This window comes from Anabrus simplex, chromosome 1, assembly GCF_040414725.1.
Source record: "Anabrus simplex isolate iqAnaSimp1 chromosome 1, ASM4041472v1, whole genome shotgun sequence".
Taxonomy (NCBI): Eukaryota; Metazoa; Arthropoda; class Insecta; order Orthoptera; family Tettigoniidae; genus Anabrus; species Anabrus simplex.
In genome coordinates this window covers 1,440,680,531-1,440,706,900 of record NC_090265.1, presented here as the reverse complement: position 1 = coordinate 1,440,706,900, position 26,370 = coordinate 1,440,680,531, and the positions used below count along the sequence as shown (strand labels likewise).

At 39.7% G+C, this 26,370-nt stretch overlaps 1 protein-coding gene and 1 pseudogene across 1 annotated transcript in view; one reads left to right on the top strand and one right to left on the bottom strand.

The window, feature by feature from the left end:
• The window catches only part of LOC136860514 (protogenin), a 606,373-nt gene that overhangs the window by 233,975 nt on the left and 346,028 nt on the right, over positions 1-26,370 (bottom strand). Inside the window, exon 5 of the mRNA XM_067138762.2 lies at positions 7,755-7,823. Coding sequence (XP_066994863.2) covers positions 7,755-7,823 — 69 coding nt within the window. The remainder of the gene's footprint in view (positions 1-7,754; positions 7,824-26,370) is intronic.
• Positions 9,265-15,326, top strand: LOC136858849 (uncharacterized; annotated as a pseudogene).

The following is a 26,370-nucleotide window of genomic DNA, read 5'->3' as shown; positions in this document are numbered from 1 at the left end:
GTGAAGGATGCTTTCTCTTAAATTCTGCACATCTCCTATGATGGTCGAAACCCGGTTTTCTAACCTTCATTCAACAGCAGAAATACAGCTCCCAAAATTTCCCTCAATGGCAGAAATACGGCTTATAAAATTTCCCTTGATGGTAGAAATTCTACCCTCAACCTGTTGTTTTAGGGTATGCCGAAAAGCTGGATTTCCACCTCCTCCTTGAGATTCGAGATGTCCCCTTCCAGCTGGCTTACCTTACTATCCATCTGCTCAACCTGTCCCAATTTCGACCTGATGTCCAATATCTGCTGTGTTAATTGACCAATGACGTCACTGATTTGGGATGAAATTTTATCATCTATGGTTGAAATTTTTGATTTTAGGCATTGTTCTAATTTGTAAACCTGCGTGTATACTTGTGATATTTGTCCGATTAAAACTGTATTCGCTTGAGAAATTTTGTCTGAAATTTTGTTGTTTACTTTCGAAATTTGGTCTGCAATCTGTTCTGTTAGGCCGCAATTGACGTCTGAAATTTTGTCTGAAAGTTTATCAATTACTTTCGAAAAATGAAATGGCGTATGGCTTTTAGTGCCAGGAGTGTCCGAGGACAAGTCTGGCTCGCCAGATGCAGGTCTTTTGATTTGACTCCCGTAGGCAACCTGCGCGTCGTGATGAGGATGAAATGATGATGAAGACGTTGTTCTGAAATCTTTTCTGTTAGGCCGGAATTGACGTCTAAAATTTTATCATTCTGTTTCTTTAAGGTGGAATTAACTTGTTAATCAAAGTCTGAGATTTTGTCATTGACTGCCTGCATCATGCTCAGTAAGTCGAAACAAATTTTTGTTATATTTACCTCCTCTTCTGATGACGAATCCGGATCTTCGTCCAGCTCTATAAAAAAACTTTTACGGGATCGTCTTTTTCAATGAGATATTCCCGTAACTGCGTCTTCAGTAATTTCTTCTTGCCGTTCGTCGGAAGATTTCTCTTTGCGAGTTCGTCTTTTGAGTTGTTCATATTTTCTACTATCACTTCCATTTTGTTCTATTTCGCACTTACACTCGTACTGACTTGAAAATTATTCTTACGTCCTAGTCACAGTCGCCAGTTGATGTAGCCACAAAGACGCATACAAAATTCTGTCGGTTGTGTACACTATTTATTTACAAATTGTATTTAGATCTTCCACATGCATGCACTATGAACTGCCATCTTGATAAACATAACACTACTACGAAGAATAAGAAGAGACTACAACAGTTGCATGTCAACTACCAATCCAATAAAACCAATTCACACACTTGACTTCAAACACTTGGCTAACACGACTTCCACACAAGTCTCATCAAAACAACTCCATTGTACCATCCAGATTGCATCTTTATATGCATTGCCTGGCCAGGCTTCAAGAAGAATATGACAACATATTTAGTTTCCAATAGCCTAGTTACAACGTAAGGAACTTCCTACGTATTTCTGGTCGAATACAGCATTGTTCTGGACTTATTATAGTGTGTTGCACAATGTTACATTGGATTATACATAGTATATACAGGTAATAATAAATTCTATACTATTAATTATGTTTTCTTACATTAAATAAACTCATTAATATATATACAGCAGATGTTTCATGACAGTACCTCACAAATTATACGACCGTGATTTATACAAAGTAAACTTCATACACAACTATGTAAATAATAATAATAACAATGAAATGAAATGTTGTATAGCTTTTAGTGCCGGGATATCCCAGGACGGGTTTGGCTCGCCAGGTGCAGGTCTTTCTATTTGACACCCGTAGGTGACCTGCGCGTCGTGATGAGGATGAAATGATGATGAAGACAACACATATACCCAGCCCCCGTGCCTTTGGAATAAACCAATTAAGGTTAAAATCCCCGACCCGGCCGGGAATCGAGCCCGGGACCGTCTGAATTGAAGGCCAGTACGCTGACCGTTCAGCCAACGAGTCAGACATAATAACAATACTAATACTAAATGGATGTAAACACTTCACAGCTATACCTCACAAGTCATAATAATAACCATAAAAATAATAATACTCAATATTTGGATTATTTACTCATGGGCTAAAGAATATTGTTTCCAAGTTATATTAGACTATTACACTTGCGTTAAGTAGAGCAGGTGGTCGGGGCCGGTGACACACCAACTACAAATAACTTCAATGTAGCGCCACCCCTGCTACTGTTATGATTCGGCAATATTATCCCAACCCTTTGTAATTCTGTATTACTGTAACTCCTAACACACATGCATTTTTAATGTTTTTGATATCGCGGCTAAGCCGCAACACGGTTGATCCGATTACGGTAAATCGAGATTTGAGTGTATCTAGCTAGTAGAGCGTAGCACTCCCTTTCACCCTGATATAGGTGACGATGCCCACTACACAACCTCCTACAATGCACAGCGATTGGAAACCCACTCTACTCTACTGCCTACTAGCTACTCTACTCTACTTGCTACTATCCCAGTCGTTTACACTATGCTAGTAGCTCTACTATCCACTCTACTCGCCTCGCTACTCTACCCGTGTAAACCAGCCTTAAGGACACGGCCATTGGACTAGTGAAACATAAAATTAGGTTGCCTTAATAGATGAGTTGAGGTGCGAATTGGTACACACCGATGGCTGTGTACGAGTTCGTCACCAGGCATGAGGCAATGTATATCTCTTGCCAAGAGGGTACCAACCGGGTCATTGGTGCTGGTGGTCTCGTATAGAGACATCATGTGGAATGCAATGGTACCTGTGGTTCATCTGCTAGCGTCCCTCCCTGGCGAACTATTCAGGAACGTGCTCTTTGATTAGGTCCAGCTAGATTTCGCCTCCAATATCTGATGGGAGACTAGTACCTACAGCAAGAAATACATCAATCCTTTACTCCCGAATTGCAGCCGATTGGCTCGGTGAACACTTTATAGACATAGAGATGCTTGCCTGGGTTCCAAGGTCACTTGACCTCAATTGTGTTGAGCACACTGGAATGATGTCAAGAGTTATATGTGGGCCCAGGATCCTTTTCCGGCGGAAGAGGACTTGATTACGAAATTGGGTAAAGAGGGTTTTGGTTTAATGGAACTTAAACAGAAAATAAATGAAAAATTATGACGTACCTACAACCAAGAACTGATGAAAATTCGTAATTCCAAGAAGTCGGGAGGAGGTGCCGCAGACATCTACCTGCCCCTCTTAAGATTTAGTAAAGTATATTTTGCAAGGTAATACCAAAAACTAGGTATATTAGGCCTATTCATCCATTCATGCAGTTTTAAAGTTCAGAGTTTCAGCTGTAGAGGAGTACTTTAAATAATAATAATAATAATAATAATAATAATAATAATAATAATAATAATAATAATAATAATAATAATAATAATAATAATAATAATAATAATAATAATAATAATAATAATAATAATAATAATAATAATAATAATAATAATAATAATAATAATAATAATAATAATAATAATAATAATAATAATAATAATAATAATAATAATAATAATAATAATAATAATAATAATAATAATAATAATAATAATAATAATAATAATAATAATAATAATAATAATAATAATAATAATAATAATAATAATAATAATAATAATAATAATAATAATAATAATAATAATAATAATAATAATAATAATAATAATAATAATAATAATAATAATAATAATAATAATAATAATAATAATAATAATAATAATAATAATAATAATAATAATAATAATAATAATAATAATAATAATAAGGCCATAACTATAGTGTATTTGTACATTTCTATAGTTAGCCTCTTATTCCTAATATTTTAAAATCAGGATACATTTAACTAGTATAATTGTAGTGTAGTTATTCTAACACTTAGTTTCCTGATTTCATTATTATTGTGTAATCTTTGTGTAGTAAACATAATTTCCTTCTGCTGACATATATAAATATTCTATTCGTAGAATAGAATTCAGGAATTAGGTTAAGGTAGATGTTGAGGAAAATAGAAGAGAGGGAGGACGGTAAGGAGAAGGTGGTAATTTTCCACGTTGGAACCAATAAAGTGTTACAATAGTGGGGCAGAGCAAGAGGAAATGGACTGATAGGTAAAACAAGGAACACAGGATAGGAAGAGGGAGGTGGAACAGTGCAGTGAGAGGGAGAAAAGGGAGGAAGAAGTGAGTTCTGCAGGCATCAGGAAAGTCAAGGGAGACCAGAAGTGGAGGGGATCTAGTGAGGGTGGGGTTAGGCTCTGGTCATGGGTGACAATTGTCAGGCAAGTGGGGAAAGTATGTGGAAGAAAGGGAACCAGGGTAGAGTGTTATTCAGGAATTAGGTTAAGGCAGATGTTGAAGAAAATAGAAGAGAGAGAGAGGATGTTAAGGAGAAAGTGGTAATTTTCCACATTGAAACCAATAAAGGACGGCAAGCAGGAATAGGTACATACATCGTTGGGGAAGTTTGGGATCTGGTTACACCAGCACGAAAGAAGTTTAAGGAAGCAGAGACTTATCAGTGTGATACTGTGTAAGAAGGATATTGTATGGAAGGTGATTGGTGATTTAAATGACTATTGAATAGACATGTGGGAAATTGGGATTGCTATTTGTAGATCCAAATGCGTGAGTAGGGAATAGATATTTACGCTCAGATGGCTTTCACTTCAATTGCAATGGTACATATAAGTTACAGGATTTGTTTACAAGAGCTATAGGGAGGAACATCAGGGAAATGGGGTAGACCTGGGAGTGGTGACGACAGTATAGGAAGCATGAAGGCAAGTAAGGATGACGTACAATAACAATTGTATGTTAAACTGTGGAAGTATTATAAAGAAAGGAAGAGAATTAAGTAATTTGATAGATATACAGTACATTTACCAGATATGGTATTGTAATACGAACTGAATCATGGCTGAGAAGTCATATTATGGATACAGAAATTTTCTCATGGAACCGAGTGTGTTTTTCATAGAGACGGGTGAGGAACGATAGGAGGGGCGGGGGTAATTAAACTAGTGAAAGAAGAATTTCTAAGCTACGAAAAAATTAAGGATGAGGAACATAAAATTCAAGGTGTAAGACTCATCTCCAAGGACAATAAGTACAGTAACTTGATGTTTTTGTGGTGAACAGACATGGAAAGGCTAGTCCTGACTCTGAGGCAGAATAACTTCATAAGATAATCAGCTTTGTAGAGCCTCTGTGGTTCAGGTGGCAGCGCGCTGGCTGGCCTCTCACAGCTGGATTCCGTGGTTCAAATCTCGGTCGCTCCATGTGAGATTTGTGCTGGACAAAGCGGAGGCAGGACAGATTTTTCTCCGGGTACTCCAGTATTCCCCTGTCATATTTTTCATTCCAGCAACACTCTCCAATATCATTTCATTTAATCTGTCATTCATTAATCATTGCCCCAGAGGAGTGCGACAGGCTTTGGGAGCCAGCACAATTCCTATCCTTGGCGCTAAGTGGGGGCTTAATTCATTCCATTCCTGACCCGGTCGAACGACTGCAAACAGGCTGTGGATTTTCATTTTTCAATCAGCTTTGTAGAGAACAACACAGAAAGTAACGTTACTGTACGGGTGATTTGTACCTTCAAGTTTTGCATCCATGTGTACTGAATTTATGAATATCTTGAGAAGACGGCATGACTTCGTCTCAGTTGATCTTTGAATGGAAAGCAGCATCTTTAAGGAGCTAGCTTATATTGAAATCCTTGACCGGCAAATTAAGGATCTCTTTCTTAAACAACTTTTTAAATGTTGTACGGCGCACTGGATTTTTTATGAATCTCTAGCATGCAGCTATTTTGTAACATAGTGCAGCACATCTTTAATTCTTATCGTAATATCTTACATAATATCTTAAGACCTTTGTGCCTTTACATTGTTTAATTTATTCGATACATTTGTGTTTGATTTGCTTTAGGCTGATGATGACCTACTGTCAAAAAATGTGTTAGACAGGAAAGAAAAAAAACTATCAAATTAAGAAGACTGTTGTCTTATCTTAACATACAAAATCGACATCTTTAACAGTCTATCAGCTTTACTTTTTCTTATCCTCCAACAGGAGTATTCAAGGAAACACATTTCTATTTCATTATAAAGATTGAGCTGTTTATTGCTCTACCCTCAACAGGTTTTTGGGCGCATTGACTCAACGCTCCGGAAAGTATAATCTTGTGAACTTGTGACATGCAGCTTGATACTACGATTTTAACCAAGGACATTCTAATAATTTTTTATGTTTAGACAAACACCTACATTGATATCCTCTTTTTACGACTTGTAAGAACAATCAGGATTCTGATTTTTCACCATACAGGTTTGAGTTTGAGGCTGATGAAGCTCTTAATACGGGCAAAACATGTCCCTTAACATTTTATAACAATATTTGATTCTTAGAAAAGATCTCTTTGTATTGAATAGGTGGATATTTAAAAAAAAAAACACTTGTAACATACTTTGTATTTATGTGGTATGTTTCGAGCTGTCAGTGGAGAGTTGGCGTGGAATGACATAAGTAGACGAATAAGATTGAGTGGAGCTTTTAAAAGCAGGGAAGGTAATAAAGTTGGAATTCAAAAGGTCAAATTGGGGCAAATATTCATTTATAGGACGAGGAGTAAGGGATTGGAATACATTATCAAGGGAAATGTTCAATAAATTTCCACATTCTTTGAAAATGTTTAAGGAAAAGCTAGGTAAACAATTGATAGAGCCCTGCGCTAATATCTGCATCCGCACTTCCTTCATCCGCAAAATGGTTATCCGTGGATAATGTAAATATTTAACCACAGTATATTACACCCAAGGTATTGAAACGGATAGATCTGTTAACATAATACAATAGGACTGATACGTTGCACCAGAACCCCTACAGTCGCAGGTTTACGAGGGATTTTCTCTTGCGACAACTACCGACGTATTGAATTTTGTTCCTGCCTTCCATTAATTGCAGGCAGCAGCCAGTTAGTCTTAGGTCAGATTTACGGCTTTATGATCTCAACGCTCTTTATGTATCACTATTCTCCCATATCTATGTCAAGGGTTGCCTAACCACAAGCAAAAACCAGAGTATACCTGAGGGAAAATCAATAAACATCATTAGCTAAAAATTATCAGCAAAATTATCCGCACTGTCATACAGTTTGTATCCGCCGAGACACTATCTTCTCAGATATCCTCATCCATGCAGGGCTCTAACAATTGATAGGGAATCTGCCATCCGATCGACAGCTGTAAATCATTAATGATTGATTTGACTGATTTGTACAGCAGACCCTTTGACGAGGGTGGGCAGCAAGTGTCGTATACGGGAAACCGCTTCACAGTGTTTTGTGAGTGATGTGCTAATTTCAGGAATGTTGGGGGCAGCAAAAACAGTCCCTGAGCCAAGGCAATTAACATTTTAAGATTAAAAACCCTAGCAGAGAATCAAGTGCAGATCCTTGAGGACCAAAGGCCAAGACAGTGAGCACACAGCCATGGAGCCACACTGTTGGTTGTCGATTTTGGTACCATCAACGTCTTTAAGAAATACCTACGAAAGTATGCTTGAAATACGTGTGCCCATTGGCAGTCATTTAGGTTATATGTAATGTGTTTCAAAGATCAAAGCCAATGGACTCGTCTAACACAACACCACTCTTTCCCAAGGGAAGCATTGCCCTATTCAAGTTTAAAATTTGTTCAGCAAAAAATACAGATGGGGATAAGTTTACATACCTGTAAGTACCCATATCAGTCGGCTGCACATCGGTCAAATAGAGATCTCCTGAGTCTAAAAATACAGTCCTGGAAAAAAACATTAAAAATACAAAGCATTAGTAAGATATTTCAAAAATTAAATAACAATGACAATGTACAATACAATGATAGGCACTAGCAGAAAGGTAGAAAGGTGGAAAGTAAACCTCTGATCAATCAAATCACTTAACACTGATCTGCAGTTAGGGCAGTTGCTCACGAGGCAGATTCCCTATCTGTTGTTCTCCTAGCCTTTTCCTGCTATATCATTCCTATTCCTTCCTTACCTATAAACTGATATTTGTCCCTATTTATTCTTTTGAATTTCAACTTTATTTTCATATTGTGATCCTTCCTACTGTTAAAAACACCACTCAAACTTATTTGTCTACTAATGCCATCCCACGCCATCTCTCCACTGACAGCTCGGAACATACCACTTACAATACCAATATAGTTGGTCCGTTATTGGACATTATAAATTGTCCAGCTAACTCATTCCTGGTTTCCAGCGTTTTGCCCCAGTGTACTAAGTTGGGCTCATCAGTAGGTAAATAACACACCTACAAGGATGCATGGCTAGTGCATACCACGAAGGCCAACAATTTTTGAAAATGGGACAAAAGTATCTCATAGTGCATTGGCACTGCCGGTGGCTCGAAGTAGCCTAAGCAGTGGCCTCCACAGTATGCACTAGCCATGCGTCTTGGTAGGTGTACTATCTACCAACTGATGAGCCCAACTTAGCACACTGGAGCGAAACGCTGGCAACCAGGAATGAGTTAGCTGGAAAATTTATAATGTCCAATAACGGACCAACTATATTGGTATTATAAATTTACTCATTCAGGACAAATATATCAGGTTCCCTACAGGAATCAACATCTTTTTATCACATACCACTTAGTCAAGCAGCTTGTCTTCTTTCACCCAAGTCTTCCCGGCACAAAATTTGCAACATTTTCATAACGCTACTCTTTTGTCAGAAATCACACAGAACAAATCGAACTGCTTTTCTTTGGATTTTTTTCCAGTTCTCGAATCAAGTCACCCTGGTGAGGGTTCCATAGAATGGAACCATACTCTGGTTGGGGTCTTCCCAGATATTTATATGCCTTCTCCTTTACATCCTTACTACAACCCCTAAATACCCTCATAACCATGTGCAGAGACCTGTAGCCTTTATTTCACAATTCCATTTATGTGATTACCCCAATGAAGATCTTTCCTTATATTAACACCTAGGTACTTACAGTGATCCCCATAAGGAACTTTCAACCCATCAATGCAGTAATTAAAACTGAGAGGACTTTTCCTATTAGTGAAACTCATAACCTGACTTTTAACCCGAACTGAAAGTACAACTGATAACTGACTACATCTACAGTTATCAGGCAAGCTGGAAACATATTATACAAAGGATAGAACCTGGTAGATTGCCAAAAGAGATTCGTTGATACCAACCCAGAGGAAAAATATCTGTAGTAGGATGTCCGATGAAGAGATGGAGGGAAAATGCAAGACCGTAAGGGGGCACATACCCCAATGCTTGGAAGATGATGATGGTATCATCATACCATCGCCTGCTGTCCATCTCATAACACTGCCGAGGTATTTTTGCAGATCCTCACAATCTTGTAACTTATTTATTACTATATTCAGAATAACATCATCCGAAAAAAGCCTCATCTCGCATTCCAGTTCTTTACTCATGTGTGTATGTTTAGTCCTCAGCCCGAAGGCTGGTTGGATCCTCAACAGCTCCGCCATCAGCTGTCATAAATGGCCTAGGCATCACTGAAGAGGCGTACTAGGGAAATGAGGAGTGAGATAGTTTCCCGTTGCTTTCCTCACCGAGCCAGAAGTTGCTATTACATATCAGTCTGCCAAGCCCACTGAAATGCATGCACCAACTGACCCTATGAGCAACATTTTCACACCATTCATAGCAGGGACTGGCTGCATAAGGAATGGCATTACTAGCATCACTCATACCTCAGTCACTTTCACCTTGTCAAAGCCAAGGATAAAGCTGAGACAGATCAATGAAAGTAACAATATTGCTCTAGCCCATACCAGAAGACATAGTGCACTGTAAACACTTCGTCCTGCCAGCAAAGACTCATATCATTTATATATTCCGTAGAAGAAAACATAAAGGTCCAATAATACTGTCTTGAGGAATTCCCCTCTTAATAATATCAGGCTGAGGTAATGCTTCACCTACTCTAATTCTCCAAGTTCTATTTCCTAGAAATATAGCCACCCATTCAGTCACTCTTTTGTCTAGTCCAATAGCACTCATTACTGCCAGTAGTCTCCCATTATCTACCCTATCAAATGCCTTAGATAGGTCAACCCCAATAAAAAGTCCATTTGACCTCCAGAAGCAAAGATATCTGCTATATCTTGCTGGAAACCTACAAGTTGAGCTTCAGTCGAATTTCCTTTCCTAAACCAGAACTGCCTTCTACCGAACCAGTTATCAACTTCGCAAATATGTCCAATATAATCAGCAAGAATGCTTTCCCACAGCTTACATGTAATGCATGTCAAAATCCCCAGAAATCTTATCAATTCCAAGTGCCTTTCTAGTTTCCAACTTTTGCATCTTATCGTAAATGAAAATTTTAATACTTCTTTAGCAATAGTCACCTCCTCTATCTGGACATTATCCTTGTAACCAACAATCTTTACATACTGCCGACTGAATAATTCTGCCTTTTAAAGATCCTCGCATACATACTCCCCACGTTCATTAGATTCCTGGAAAGCCCTTGTTGGAACCTTTTTCTGCCTTGAAGTACCTATACCTTTTTTATTTTATTTTTTATATTTATGAGGTAGGCGTATATTTGTTCTCCAATGATTTCTCAACAATTCAAAAGGAACTTCCATTTTAAATACGGACAGCAATAATGGACATTGATTCCGGTACGAAACTTTATGGTAGGCTTGTCGTACTTAAAATGCTATTTCATTTTTTAACATTGAAGACAGCAAAAGCTTGGGCAAGAAGCGAGTCGTCCCTAAAAGGCTTTGCGTTCTTCCATTTTTTTTCAATTCCTGATTTTTGAGTTTTGTAAACTACCACATGATTTTATGGCTGATGAAGTCTCAAATAGAGACAAAACACACCCCTATTTATATTTAATATCTTGTTTAATTAAATAGTTCACTTGTAGAGTGATGTGTATTGATTGGGTGGACCAAACCTAATATTCTTTCTTAGTTTTAAACACTCCAGTTCTGTGAGAAAATTTCTGCATCCATTATATCATTTCTCAGACATGATTAAGCTCCTATTACAATATCTGGTAAGTATATATCTATTGAATTACTTAATTCTACTCCTTTCTTTACAATACTTTTACAGTTCAACATGAACAATTTTATGTTGTGTTAGCAGGAATATCTTCAGATGTTTCAAATTCTAAACGAATATCGACAGAAGATTCTTTTATAGATTCTTCATGATAACAGCAGTCTGTAACTACAACCGGTGCTTTATTTTTAAATTGTTCAGGAAAAATAGCGGGTGATCTTTCTTCTGGTGATATGATGATTGTAATTTACATGTCATAGAGCAACCCAAATTTATTTTTCTCACAATTTATATCCTTGTTTCCATGGGGATAAGTAATTCCATTCAGATATATATATATATTTTTTTTTCTAGTTGCTTTACGTCGCACCGACACAGATAGGTCTTATGGCGACGACGGGACAGGGAAGGGCTAGGAGTGGGAAGGAAGCGGCCGTGGCCTTAATTAAGGTACAGCCCCAGCATTTGCCTGGTGTGAAAATGGGAAACCACGGAAAACCATTTTCAGGGCTGCCGACAGTGGGGTTCGAACCTACTATCTCCCGAATACTGGATACTGGCCGCACTTAAACGACTGCAGCTATCGAGCTCGGTCGTTCAGATATAGTCCAATAATTCTTAATTTGCAGTGATCAAACAGAGCCATCTTTTTCATGGTTGAATTTACCATGAGTTTGAAATCCACAAATAACATACAAAGGCTTTCAGTAAAATGTGACGTTTTAACAGTACAGCTATGTTTGTTTGTAGACGGTAACACAGGACAGCCATGCAACTCTCAACTTCGAAAACTTATAGGTTAATTTTTCGAGTCTACTGATGATTCTGCTGCTTTAAGAGAGTTGTAGTCACTTTGATCACGGATAAGAATTAGTTCTTGTTTTGCGCTGATCATAATACGTCTAAAATCATCGGAAAAGCCCACAATATGTTTTAGTGACAACATACATGAAAAAGTACCGTCCTCATTAGTCATCCAGTTGTTAGTAGCTTTTGAGCACCATCCTGTCATCTGCAAAATACTTTCTTCATCACTGTAAGAATGGTAGAGTTTCATTGCACATGTAGTACCAAGATTCTTCAATCTATCTATTTCTACATTATTTACTTCATAACGCGCTTCAGAAAAGAGTAAAGCTAGACCATGGTTGTTTAGATGAGATGTGTTTGGGCCACTTACATCTGCCTTATCTATGCGTTCTTCAATATAGAGGTAGTTTTCGTGTGGTAGGGTGTATACATCTTGCTGATTGATGATAATACGAATTTCATCATTGTTATTGAGTTTAAACGTAAAAGGTTGATAAGAATGAAGTTCACTTCGCGTTACACCTTCACAAGTTTCTACTGTGCTCATGAATTCTAGCATTTCTTCCATATTGTTCTAGTAGAGTATAATCTAAATCTCAGAGAATCTGCTTATGGACATCTGTTAACTGGACGACTCTTGGCAAATGTGCAGTATGTCTCCTCAATGTACACTTTTTTTTTTTTTTTTTTTTTTGCTACTTGCTTTACGTCGCACCGACACAGATAGGTCTTATGGCGACGAAGGGATGGGAAAGGCCTAGGAGTTGGAAGGAAGCGGCCGTGGCCTTAATTAAGGTACAGCCCCAGCATTTGCCTGGTGTGAAAATGGGAAACCACGGAAAACCATTTTCTGGGCTGCCGACAGTGGGGCTCGAACCCACGATCTCCCGGATGCAAGCTCACAGCCGCGCGCCTCTACGCGCACGGCCAACTCGCCCGGTCAATGTACACTGTTTTATAGATTTGTTTCATACTGGTTTAAGATGAAGTCTGTGAGCTACATACGTGTGACGATTTAAATTAATGAGCGGATTATGTTTATTCACAAGCCGAAGAGTTATGTTACTAATGTGTTTTACAGTTACAGGATGATGAACTACTGACGGTTTCCACGAATGTTATAACCCTCTTCTTCTGGTAATGATAAAGTCGTGCAGGACGTGGGAAGGTTGCTGATTACTATTAAAGTCCTTAATGATACTACACGTAATTCTTACATGATAGTCATCAAAAAGTGTAATAGATTGATCAGATTCGTGACGTTCGTTCGACATGATTTCTCTTGCTGAACATCCAAACAATGGTCCAATCGAATCAGGTTGTGATTTAAAGTTAATCTTGAATGAAGATTCAATGACACATTTATGTGTGATGTCGCTCACAGTAACTGAAAACTTGTAATTATTATTACTAAAACTCTCATCACTAGGGGCGGATATCTATGACAAGTCATATTTTTTCCCTTAACATTATATCTTATAGTCTTGTATTTTCAACACGTTTCGAAGCATGATAATCAAAATTAAACAAGTTTTATTGGGCATATAAATGCATATTTAGGCTTTCTTGAGTTTTATGACATATTTTGAACAAAATATCATTATAATGGCATATTTTTGTAATTTTCATTTGAATTCCGTTTTATAAAAATCAGAATAAGCTCTAGAAATTATTTTTCAAGATAGACTGGAATATACTACTGAAGAACCATTCTGAAGTAGTGTATGGAATGTTTCTAACAGGTAGGAGCTATTGTTCGCTAGCTGGGTCAATTCCTGGAAACCGGGCTATTGTTTACACGGAAGCAGAGATAATTCTGCAGTTATTTGGCATTGTTCTTATCTCTCTCCTTCGCCCTTCCCTCTTCCAATTTCAACACACTGAATGACCTTGGTCATTAGGGAGCTTTAGTCATTTAGTTCCTTTCAATAAGCCTAAAACGAAAGTCTCAATTTGTGGGAAGTTTTGTTCGCGAGTTTGGTCAAAACATATTCAGTACGGATGGAGTGATATTATTCTGTAAATTGTGTGATGTAAAAGTTACTGCCGAAAAACGCTTCTCTGTGCAACAACATTTTAATACTGTAAAATATAAGAATTGTGTAACTAGATATTCTGCACTGGAAAATAGGCAAAGTCTGCTATTCGAAACCCCGACATCTTCACAGTGTTCACAATTTTCACAAGACCTCTGCAAGATGATGATTTCGTCTAATATTTCTTTAAAGAAACTTAACAGCCGAAGCTTCAGACAGTTTCTTGAAAAATATACAAAGCATCTTGTTCCCAACGAATCTACTCTCAGCAAGGACTATCTGACCCCTTGTTATGAAGAGATGTTGGATATAATAAGGCGTGGCGTGGGAGACAGTAAGATATGGGTTTCAATAGACGAGACCACAGATGTGGATGGAAGATATGTAGCAAATGTGATCGTTGGCACGCTGAAGGATGACCAGCCTGGAGATACGTTCCTCCTGACATGTGAAGTGCTAGAGAAAACAAACCATTCCAACATTGCAGTTCTCTTCAACAATTCAATGAATCTGTTGTGGCCAAACGGGGCAAAGAGAGAGCATATTTTTCTATTTGTAACTGATGCTGCTCCGTATATGGTGAAGGCAGCCAAGGGTCTTAAAATGCTATACTCGAAAATGATACATGCGACATGTCTTGCACATACCTTGCATATGGCAGCTGAAGAAGTTAGAAGTAGCTATCCTGAAGTTGATAAATTAATATCGAACTGTAAGAAAGTGTTTGTCAAAGCTCCACTTCGCGTTCAGAAATTTCAAGGAGAAGCACCTTCACTAACCCTACCTTCCCAGCCAGTTATAACGCGATGGGGGACTTAGCTTGATGCCGCAGTGTACTATTGCAACAACTTAGATGTCTTGGAGAAGATTGTGAAATCTTTTGATCCTGCAGAATCGTCCTCCATAAAAACCACTCAAGATTTATTTTCAAGCACTAGATTAAAAGCAGACCTGGCTTACAAAAAGTCCAATTTTAATTCTTTATCTGGAGCAATCACGCAACTTGAAGTTTCAGGTGCAGAACTAAGCGATGCACTGGATGTTGCAAAGTGCATTGAACAGGAATTAAAGCATGTGAAAGGAACAATACAATCTAGGGTCTGTAGAAAATTAGAAAATATACTGGAAAAAAATAGCGGACTTGTGTACGTGCATGGAATAGGTGACATACTTTCTCGAAACCCTTCATCTGCGGATTTCCAGGAATTTTCTCCAAGTGATTTAATTCTATTCAAGTACGCTGCCGTTACATCATGCGATGTTGAAAGAAGTTTTTCTCACTACAAGACAATACTCAGCGACAACAGGAGGGGATTCTCATTCAACAATCTTAAGATGCATGTGGTCATAAATTGCAACAATTCTGATAAAGGAGACTAGGTCAGGTATGAAAGTTTCATTCAAATAACATATGTTTTGTGTATAAATTAAAACTGATTGAATATTGAAGAGTGAAAGTAACTACAGCATAGTGTTTATGTCTTCCACAGAGTCCGTCCTTGCCTAGGAGTATGCAGTGTAACCTTAACGAGTTAATGAAATATTCATCATTTTAGTTGGTTTTGGGTTAAAGATTTTGAAGAATTAAAACTTTTTAACTCTAAATTAACTGCAGCCTGTAGCAATCGTAATAAAAGTGTTTCTATGTAAATTAGGTGCTATTAATTAAGTCATATTATGAATTTTATAGGTCATATTTTTATGTTTTTAGGTCATAAATGCATACATATTTCATACATTTTTAGGTCATAGAAATCCGCCGCCTACTCATCACTAAACTGTTCAATTAATGTAGTTTCAATGTAGTCATGAATATCATCTACTGAATAAGTGCCTCACGTTAGCGTTAGCACGTACTCACCGAAACAGAACTTGTTCATGCCATCACGCATATTACAGATTTTACTGTCGCTTTCAAACGTTACTAGTCCAAGACTATGTGGCTGATGACCGAGTTCGATCGGTGGATTAAAGTAGACGGTTGTTTCAGGTCCTTTTCCGCATACGGTGAACGTCCTGCACTGATGGTCATCAGCTCATCATGTGCACACTATAATGCTCTTTGTCTACTGTCTGGGTTTGATATAAGAACATTAGACATACTTGCCTACACATGCGTGTATTCAATTTTTGCACGCGGTTTTTATTGTGAACAATGTCTGCATTGATGGCGTGAGGCCTCCGAAGAGACCTGATGCAGGTCTTTCGGATTGACACCATATAGGCGACCTGCGCGTCTGTGAGAATGGGACCCTACTTGGGATTATTTCTAATGCTTAAGACAACACATACAGCCAGCCCCCGAGTCATCGGAATTAACCAATTAATGTTTAAATCCCCGACCCTACTGGGAATGGAACCCCGGACCCCCTGGACCAAAGGCCAGCTTACTAACCATTTAGCCATGGAGCCGGACAATGTCTGCACTGCTTCCGAAATAACGTGTGAGCTCAAATGGAGAGAGTAAGTCTCCATAACTATCGAAATACCATACTTTAGATTTACGTTTTACGCAGGCAACATAATGAGTTCCAGGTACACTATTGTCGTCTTAAGTTGATTACCGCACTCTCACGTTCACATGGGCATGCTGATAGTTGATCGCGCATATACACATCGCGAAAATAGTGAATTCCTAGTTGTTTAGCAAACGTAACAACTTCTTCGTGTGTTAGAGCTCGACGTGGCAGTGCATTCAGTAGACGTTTTTTGATGATATGTAGATACCAAGCCCTTTTCTGTATGGCGCTAGTTCCATGTGTACGCCTTTGTCTCGCAATGCAATCGCCTCCATTGTCTTGTTATGACATTCACTCTCAACTGTTGCTTCACTTCTTGTACAGCCTTAACAGTTCTTGCGACAGCATTAGCGCCACCCAGCGAAGACCCTAAGCTGCTAGTCTAGCAAACGTCGCTGGAAGAAATCCACCTTGTTTTGCCACAGGAATAATTCGAGCAAGATTGAAATTCTCGCTCTTGAGGTCTGTAAGGTTAACGCCCTTGTACTGTTAAGCCTGGGAAACGGATCGAACACAGAGTCTGTAAGGTTACACCTGCACACGTTAGGTTGTAATATCATGCCCCCTTAGACAGCAGTTTCAAATCACCCGCGCTGTGACGTCACAGCTCCGTCACTCCTCTAAGGGGAGACGGCAAAAAGTCTGTGTGAGGTCAGGTTACCATTCGTGGCCAAGGTTAAGTTAACCACGCCTACAAGTCACCTTACCAGTTCGGCTCCTCCAAGGGGAGCCCGTAAAGAGACTCTCTGAGGTTAGGTCAGCGTTCCTCGTACCGAGTTTGGCTGAGAGCTGTGATGAAGTTTCAACTTCAACTTAAAGGCATCCGGAGTGTCAGTATTTATCTAAGCGACCCCGAAAACTATAGATCTGGTAATAATATTCGTCGTTTTCGCTTATATTTTAGTATCATCCCCTCCGCTAGGGGTGCTAGAGGTGTCGTACCCCACGTAATTTTTTCCGGATAGTATTAAAGTCATGTGTGCACCAATTTTAGTTGAGAGCTATGCTGGAATATAACACATCTATAGTGTCGGTCATTTTAGGTATTCCTTTGTTCAACCCTTCTCAACCTCCATCCCAACTGGGCCTGAACTACGACTTAAACGGCATCCAATGTGTGACTGCTTGGTTTTTCTCCTGGTACTCCGATTTTTCCCGTCATTTTTCATTCCAGCAACACTCTCTACTATCATTTCATCTGTCATTCGTTGATAATTGCCCCAGAGGAATGCGACAGGCTTCGGCAGCTGGCACAATTCCCATCCTTGCCGCTAGATGTTTCCTGAGTTTTGCAGCAAATAATGCCTTTGCTTGTGGGATCTAGTGTTTACAGTGCACTATGTCTTCTGGTATAGACCAGAGCAATTTTGTTACTTTCATTGATCTGTCTCTGTCTTTTACTTGGCTTTGGCAATATGAAAGTGACTGAGGTATGAGCGATGCTAGTAATGCCATTCCTTATGCAGCCAGTCCCTGCTATGAATGGTGTGAAACTATTGCTCATAGGGTCGGTTGGTGCATGCATTTCAGTGGGCTTGGCAGACTGTTATGTAACACCAACTTCTGGTTCAGTGAGGAAAGCAACGGGAAGCTACCTCACTCCTCATTTCCCTAGTACGCCTCTTCAGTGATGCCTAGGCCATCTATGACAGCTGATGGTGGAGCTGTTGAGGATCCAACCAGCCTTCGGGCTGATGACTAAACATACATACATACATACATACATACATACATACATACATACAACAGATCTTTAATGGAGAATTTTCTAGTAACAACAACTCATCCATTATCAACTATCCGACTGTGAAGAGAAGCACGAACTGCTCGCTGCTTTGCTCTCCGCTCCAAAACGATCACCAACCTCTTCCATGGATATATTGCGAGAGTAGGGATGAAATGACTTCAAAGAGTAATACGATTAGCATGGAATGTTAGTACAGTACCTTTTGATTGGACAAAAGCATTGACTGGACCCGTCTTTAAGCAAGGCCCGGGAAGGAATGCAACAACTACCAAAGTATTTCATCCAAGTAAGGATTTTCATCTACTTCCTTTAATACTTAATTTTCTAAATCTAATATTTCCTGAATCACCAGATTTCATTCGTCTGCACTCCGTTTACCTTTGTTCTGCACTTATTTGTTTTCGTCTTGTACTCCATCTCCTAGACTGTATCCGTACCATTCAACAATTTCTCCGTATCTTCTGCAGATCTTATACTGAAAGGCACAATTCGGAAGGGAAGGATTCAGTTAGTTGAACATATACGAGTACGTATTTTGGCCTGTGCCGGCGACATGGTATTAATGGTAAGTAGTGCAGAAAGCCTACAGTCTAATTTCATGGAACTTCAAAGTAGGTGCAATGATTTGATATGAAAAATAGTCTCTCCCAGACTGAAGCGATTTTTAAAAAAATGGCGTATGGCTTTTAGTGCCGGGAAGGTCCGAGGGCAAGTTCGGCTCGCTAGATGCAGGTCTTTTGATTTGACACCCGTAGGCGACCTTCGTGTGATGTAGATGAAATTATGTATTTACCGAAATTTACAAACATCAGACAGATATGAGGAGGTCTAAGTCTTAGCAGCATTATTTTATTACTGTGTTACAACGACGGTGTCGTTATTCGACTAACTCCCAGTAAATCCTGAATGGCTAAGCCAAACCCAAACCCAATGAGAAGCCGGTGAGCTAAATATGGATGTTGGGACAAGCTAACAATCAGGTTTATGTAGTTCTGTGTCGATAAACCATGTCATTATTTTGTTGTGTGTGGGCGGATTGTGCCTTATTTTTGTTTGTGGAAGTTTCATCATGTTTGATTATTTATGGATTGAAAAGACTCATGGGGAATTTTGCGATGTGTGTGCATTTTAAAAATGCGACTGGATTTTGTAGAATTTCGTATTATATTTTTATTCTGAAGGGGAATGTTAAATTCAGCTTACTTCCAGGGAAATTCGATCAAACGACGTAGATAGATAGATAGATAGATAGATAGATAGATAGATAGATAGATAGATAGATAGATAGATAGATAATGCCTTTATTGGTGGCGAAGTTAGGGCTCAAGGCCCTCTCTTACACTTAACCACTAGAAGAGTATACATGCACATAACTTATACAGTATTTACAAATACAAATAACACAAATAACATTAAAAACAAAAACAAGAGTAATAATATTAAAAGAGACAATAAAAGAATACTTAATTTTAAAATACACAAAGTAAATTACACTTAAGTGATGTAACTGCAATAATCCGTTCATTCATCCCATTCATTCTTTCATTCACTCAACAATTATCCAGCAAGTCAGCAGGATCTACTCAACAAATACTCGCGGCACACCACTTTAAACTTGCGATGACAGGGATTGTCCCTAATATTCGCAGGTAACTCCATGCCCTGGACGCAGAGATTATGAAGGAGCGGTTGTAAGCAGCAGTGCGGTTTACAGGTATGGTAAGAGAGGAGCCAGATCTCGTATTGTGGTCATGATATGACGAGAGGTAAGAAAAATTTGAAGAAAGATAGTTGGGAGTATTAGTGGAAAGTATTTTGGGCAGTAGTGATAACATGTGAAATTCACGGCGCTGGTGCACTCGAAGCCGCGACAGTTCCTTATAATATGGTGATATATATTTAATCTGCGATATGATGCTCATATATCTTATGCAGCTATTTAGGCTCCGGTCCAGTTTCTTGTTACTGTCGCAGGTAATTTCAGTCAACACAGTGTAACAATAGTCAAGTATAGGTAGTATAAGAGAGTGAATTAGTTGCACTTTAAGTCGAATCGAGTATGCATTACAGAATCGCTTCAGAGGATATAAGCATTTGTGTACTTTATTACATGTGCTTATCACCTGTTGAGTCCAATTTAGGAACTCTGTCATAATAATTCCTAAGTTAGTCACTGAAGTAGAGTAGGGTACGACTGTATTGTTTAAAATTATTTCAGAGATGTCCCGTTGCTTGAGGGAATATAGGTTTTTACTGGTACCGATAATAATAACTTGAGTTTTATTCGGGTTTATTAGTAAACTGTTTTTATTTGCATAGTCACTAAGATGTGACGGTTGAACTGTGAATTTTAGTTTTTTTTTCATTGTATATTGGCAAAGGGGGATTGCAAACACTTTATTTTGAGTTATTTATGTCCACAAAAGTATAGCCAATCGTTCACGCGAGTCTGTTAAATTCGGTCATCTTTTATTCCGAAGATAAATAATAATAATAATAATAATAATAATAATAATAATAATAATAATAATAATAATAATAATAATAATCATCATCATCATCATCATCATCGTACCGGGAGGTACACCTCAACTCCAATGGGAATTTTCTGTAATTATTTTTCAGCCGTTGGGTACTAGATACCCCTGTATACTAACTTTTATCAACTGTAAATTCCGCCCAGAGAAGCCAGAGATCTTAAAATTTTGTGTAATGTTGCCCTGAGTAGGCTGTTAGAAATTGCGAGCATGTAAGCTCTTTTCTAAGTTTTTTGTTTTGTTATAGTGAGGGGTGCCTCTGGAGGGCAAAATATTGTAACTTTTGGAGCAAGTGCTCATGAATTTGGGAGATTTCTATACCTCTTCTGAAAATGTAAATGTGTGAACTGTGGGCTCAAAGCTCAAAATAGTTAAATTCTCTATTCTGGGGTGTTCCACCCTTGTAACTGAATTGGCATTGTACCCCAGATTTCATTGTTATTTCACCTAGTGAAAATTTGTTTAGTTTGTTTCAAAGAAATATAACCTTTATTTAAAATTTTAATTCAAATTTTGATATCGTAGTTAGACCCATTCAAACCCAGCACCTTCTTTCACCTCTCTGCGATCCACCAAAACGCGGTAATAATAATAATAATAATAATAATAATAATAATAATAATAATAATAATAATAATAATAATAATAATAATAATAATAATGAAAACCTACAACCTGTTTTCCAGTCAGTGACCGGGTCAGGGATGGGATGAATGAAGCCCCAATCTTGCGGCGAGGTTAGGAATTGTGCCGGCTGCCGAAGTCTGTCGCACTCCTCTGGGGCAATGATTAATGACTGACAGATGAAATGAAATGATATGATATGGTGAGTGTTGCTGGAATTAAATATGACAGGGAAAACCGGAGTACCCGGAGAAAAACCTGTCCCGCCTCCGCATTGTTCAGCACAAATCTCACATGGAGTGACCGGGATTTGAACCACGGTATCCAGCGATGAGAGGCCGACACGCTGCCGTCTGAGCCACGGAGGCTACTATAATAATAATAATAATAATAATAATAATAATAATAATAATAATAATAATAATAATAATAATAAGAGCGTCGAAGCGAATGTCTGTGTGATATTTTATTGTTTTTGGAAAAGATCATTTGTGAAATTCTTGTCAAGTAGAGGTATAATGGCGAAATTTCGCTCGAATGAGACTTGGAGGTGTCGTATGTGTTTGGAGTGTCATAGTTTCAGTGAGAGATCCTTTCGGGTGTTTGAGACGACTTGTTTACTGTCCATATTGCATTTGAAGATGTTTTGTCATGGGGTGGCGAGACCGTGAAGCGCAGAGAATGTGGTGTATTCCTAGCAGGTAGTCCGGATGTAGTGTATTTCTGGTGGGAAATCCAGATGTAATATAATTGATACCGGGTTTGTGGTAGGGAAAAATTGATAGGGCAGTGTGTTGGAAATGTCGAGTACCCCGGAGTTCGGAGTCCACGTAAAACAGTAGGAGAGGATTCATTTGTAAACTCCAGTAGCTTTTGTAATTAAGGTAAGCACACCAGTCTCATTAGACGCAAGTTTATTAGTATCGGATAGGCCGAAGAAATAGTTAAAATTTTGTAGACGTTTGGACATTATAATGTATAACTGAATCCGATTAGGAATAGATTTTTTCACGGGCTGACGAGACAGCTGGTATCCAGGTCCCTTTCGCGAGCAGCAACAGATGTTTTGTTCTTATTTCACGCAAGGAGAATCGGTCGGTTCAGAATTAGAATGGGTGTCTAAGGCGGGTTGTGACAGCAATTAAATGTTGAATTCATATTACGGGAGATTGCCTTGAATCTCATGTGCATTGTCCAGGCAAATTTTTGAGTGGAGTCATTAGTAAGTCAAGTCGTGAGGACGTAATAGTTTACCTTTCGAGTTTGCTAGTTTAACACACTGCGGTCGCATTCCCAGTGTGTATTTTGTTGTCTTTAAATGAAAGTTGAGATGAGGTTGTAAATATCTGAGAAAGCGTTCTTTCGTTTCTGTAATGTATTTTGTTGCAGACAGACAATGTAGGGTTATCGATGGTTTGTGACGATGGTTAATTGTTGAAAGAATGCATAGTGTTCTTGGGATACAGAGGGCATATACAGCACTAGCGAAGTGATGCAGCAAGGCAACTCCCCCTAACTGAGAGCGAGTTTGCTAGTTAGCACATGGGATTAGCGCCATATGAAATTCCATAGAGTGGTGTAGTAACCGGAAATTAGTCTAAGGGATGTCACTGAACGGTAAACATGGTGTAATTTTTATAATTCGCGTTTATTCAGGGTTATGTTAGTACAGGTGTACTTTGCGTTCGTGTTGTAGTAAAAGAGGTGTCCATGAGTCGGATCCCCTCCTGGGACACAAAGACCTTGGCGCTGGTGTGGGGGCTTGTGTGCTTGTTGATCCCGAGGGCTGTGCCAGCTCAGGATTACCCATGCTGGATTGACCTCGGTGCATTGCCAGACTAACAAGGTGTTCCCTGAGTCGCCTGAGAGGTGCCTGTGCTCTTTATTCTTCATTACTATTTCTACCCTTCTGTTCTCAACTTAAATTTCATTTCTCTTCCTGTCTAGCCAACCTCTCTGCCTCGGGTAGAATAGGTTAGTTCGGAGGTTTTATCCTCCCCCAATCACAAGTTTCGGGTCGTGACGAGGTGATGCATGGCTACTGGGAGAGTAGTTGTTAGCGACCATCTGCAGATACCGGGCGCCCTCTGGAGTATATAGCCTTGCCTTTGGCACTACTCATGGGCTCTCCCAAAGGTCGACTTCATATTTCCTGAGTACTCGCGGGACCAAAACGGAACTCTCTCTCCTTTTTTTAACTCTTCTTCAAAGGGTGGCACCTTTCAAAAAACGGCGTCCAAGATTGCAAAGAGAAATATAAGTGGTATATTCCAGTTCCAGTGGATTATATAAGTAACGAACGTCTTCCTCGATTCCTGGTTGCTTCCAGGGTCGATGGTAAAAGTTTCCTTCACGAATGTCCTTTTATGATCAGTAATTCAATCGCAGAAATTGTGAAGTCGACGAGATGCGCAAGCTCCGCGATGGATTTGCACTTAATCAAGACATCTACGCCTGAACAGTCCACACGGCTACTTAAAGCCAAGTTATTCGGAAAGGTAGAGGTGAAAATCGAGAAACACCTATCCTTGAACTCCTGCAAGGGAGTAATATTCCGCAGGGATTTTGTTCTTCCGATGATACTATGATCCGGTACCTAACACGTCGGGGTGTAACAGACGACCACGTTTCTTCCATTACTACTGGAATTTTGGCTGCTGCAGAGGAAACAATTCCTTCCTCGCCAGGTATTCCTCGCCGGAAACAGGTCCCATGGTGGACGGACGAAATTACAGCAGCCATACGTGATCGCCGACGGGCTTTTAAGCATTATCGTCGGAAACCTACAATGGCCAATCACATCACATTTAAGCGTCTGCGCGCAAAGACCCGTTTTTTGATTCGAGAAAGTATGAAAGATACGTGGGAAAAGTATGTGTCTTCCATGACGGCACATACTCCGTCATGACCAGTGCGGACAAAACTACGCCGTATTGTCGGATACAGAATGTGCCCTCAGTCCCCGGAATCTCCATTAATGGAGATATAGTAACGATTCCTTCAGTCATTGCAGACCACATCGCGTCACATTTCGCAGATACGTCCAGCTCCGGAAGATACGACTCTACATTTCTTCCAAATAAGCGCGAAGTAGAGGCACATCATCTCTCTATTGCCTCTAGTGCTTCGAATCCCTATAACGTGCCTTTCACGGAGTGGGAGTTGCGGAGTGCACTCGCGCTATGCAGAGACACGGCCCGTGGACCGGACAAAATCCACAATCAAATGCTGAAGCACCCGGCATTTGAGTGACAGATGTCTCGAGGATATCCTTACTCTATTCAACAAAATATGGAGTGAGGGTGTGTTTCCATCTCAATGCCGTGAGGGAACTGTGATACCAATTCCCAAGCCAGGTACAGATCCAAAACTTCTGGCTAGTTATAGGCCAATATGCCTTACAAATGGCCTTTGTAAGTTATTTGAAAGGATGGTTAACCGGCGTCTTGTGTGGGCCACAGAAAAGGAAGGTCTCTAGTCTAACTACCAGTGTGGTTTCCGCTCTCATCGGTCTGCCACTGATCATCTGGTCAGACTGGAGAGCGCCATTCAGGAGGCCTTTCTCCGGAAAGAACACCTAGTCGCCGTGTTTTTTCACCTGGAGAAAGCTTACGATACTACCTGGCGATATGGGATTCTCTCCACACTACAACAGTGAGGATTTCGGGGAAATTTGCCAACGTTTATTGAGAACTTCATGTCCCTACGGCTCTCTCGAGTCCGAGCAGGGAATGCTTTAACTCAATATTACGTTCAGGAAAATGGAGTACCTCAGGGATCGGTACTAAGTGTCACGTTGTTAGTAATCGCCATCAACGGCATAGTTGCCGCTGCTGGGCCCGCAGTCGTTCCACCACTGTATGTAGACGATTTAGCTCTACATTACAGCTCCGGAAAGGTGGCGTTTGCTGGGAAACAGCTACAGCAAGTTATTAACCGAGTCGACAGATGGGCCCTGCAACATTTTCAGCGGCGAAAACCTCAGTTGTACACTTCTGCCGCCGTCGGCTTGTGCATCATGAACCAGAGCTCCGCTTGCGAAACAGCGTCATACCAGTGGTAGACACCTGCAGATTTCTGGGACTCCCTTTTGATAAGAGACTAACGTTGCCTGCATGAAGAGACTTAACATGCTTAAGTTTCTCAGCGGTACTTCGTGGGGGGGGGGCTGACCGTGCGGTACTACTACGTTTTTACACGGCAACGGTCCTCTCCAGAATTGAGCATGGTAGTCCGGCTTATGGCTCAGCATCAAAATCTACGCTGAGCCTTTTGGACAGTATTCACCATAGTGGAGTTAGGTTGGCACCGGGAGCTTTCCGTACTTGCCCTACTAGCTGAAGCGGGAGTTCCATCTTTACGGATAAGGGGGCAGCAGTTACTCCTCACGTACGCTGCCAAAATTAGTGAAATGCCGCTACATCCAAGCTATCAATGCATCTTTAGTACCCAATACCATCAGAGGTATCGCGATTTAAATATAGATATCGGTGGTTGTCTCGAACAAACTTTTAGCGGAGTACCTCCCTGGTTCGTTCCGCGACCGGAAATGCGTCTAAATATACTCTGTGGACCCAAGGTGAACACGGATTCCTCCGTTTATCGGAGCTATTTCCAGGACTTCGGTTCACCAATATCCGGCCGCGAGACATATCTTCACAGATGGTTCTAAAATCGGAGAAAATGTCGGTTGCTCTTTCGTCACCGATGATATGAGGAGCACAAAGATCTCGCTTCCTAGTGTACAGTATGCAGCGTGTATACTGCGGAGCTTTACACCATCTTAGAAGCTCTGCAGTTTGCACTGGGTGACGAAAGAAGCCACTTTCTTATGTGTACCGATTCGTTAACCTCTCTGCAGTCTGTTAAAACCTGTTTCTTGCAACACACACTGGTGCAGCAGATTCATGACCTAGCCATGTTAAGTGATTCTGGCACAGGGTGCGAAATCAGAAAAAACGGGGGGGGGAAGGATCATAGGGCTTAACTACTAGTGT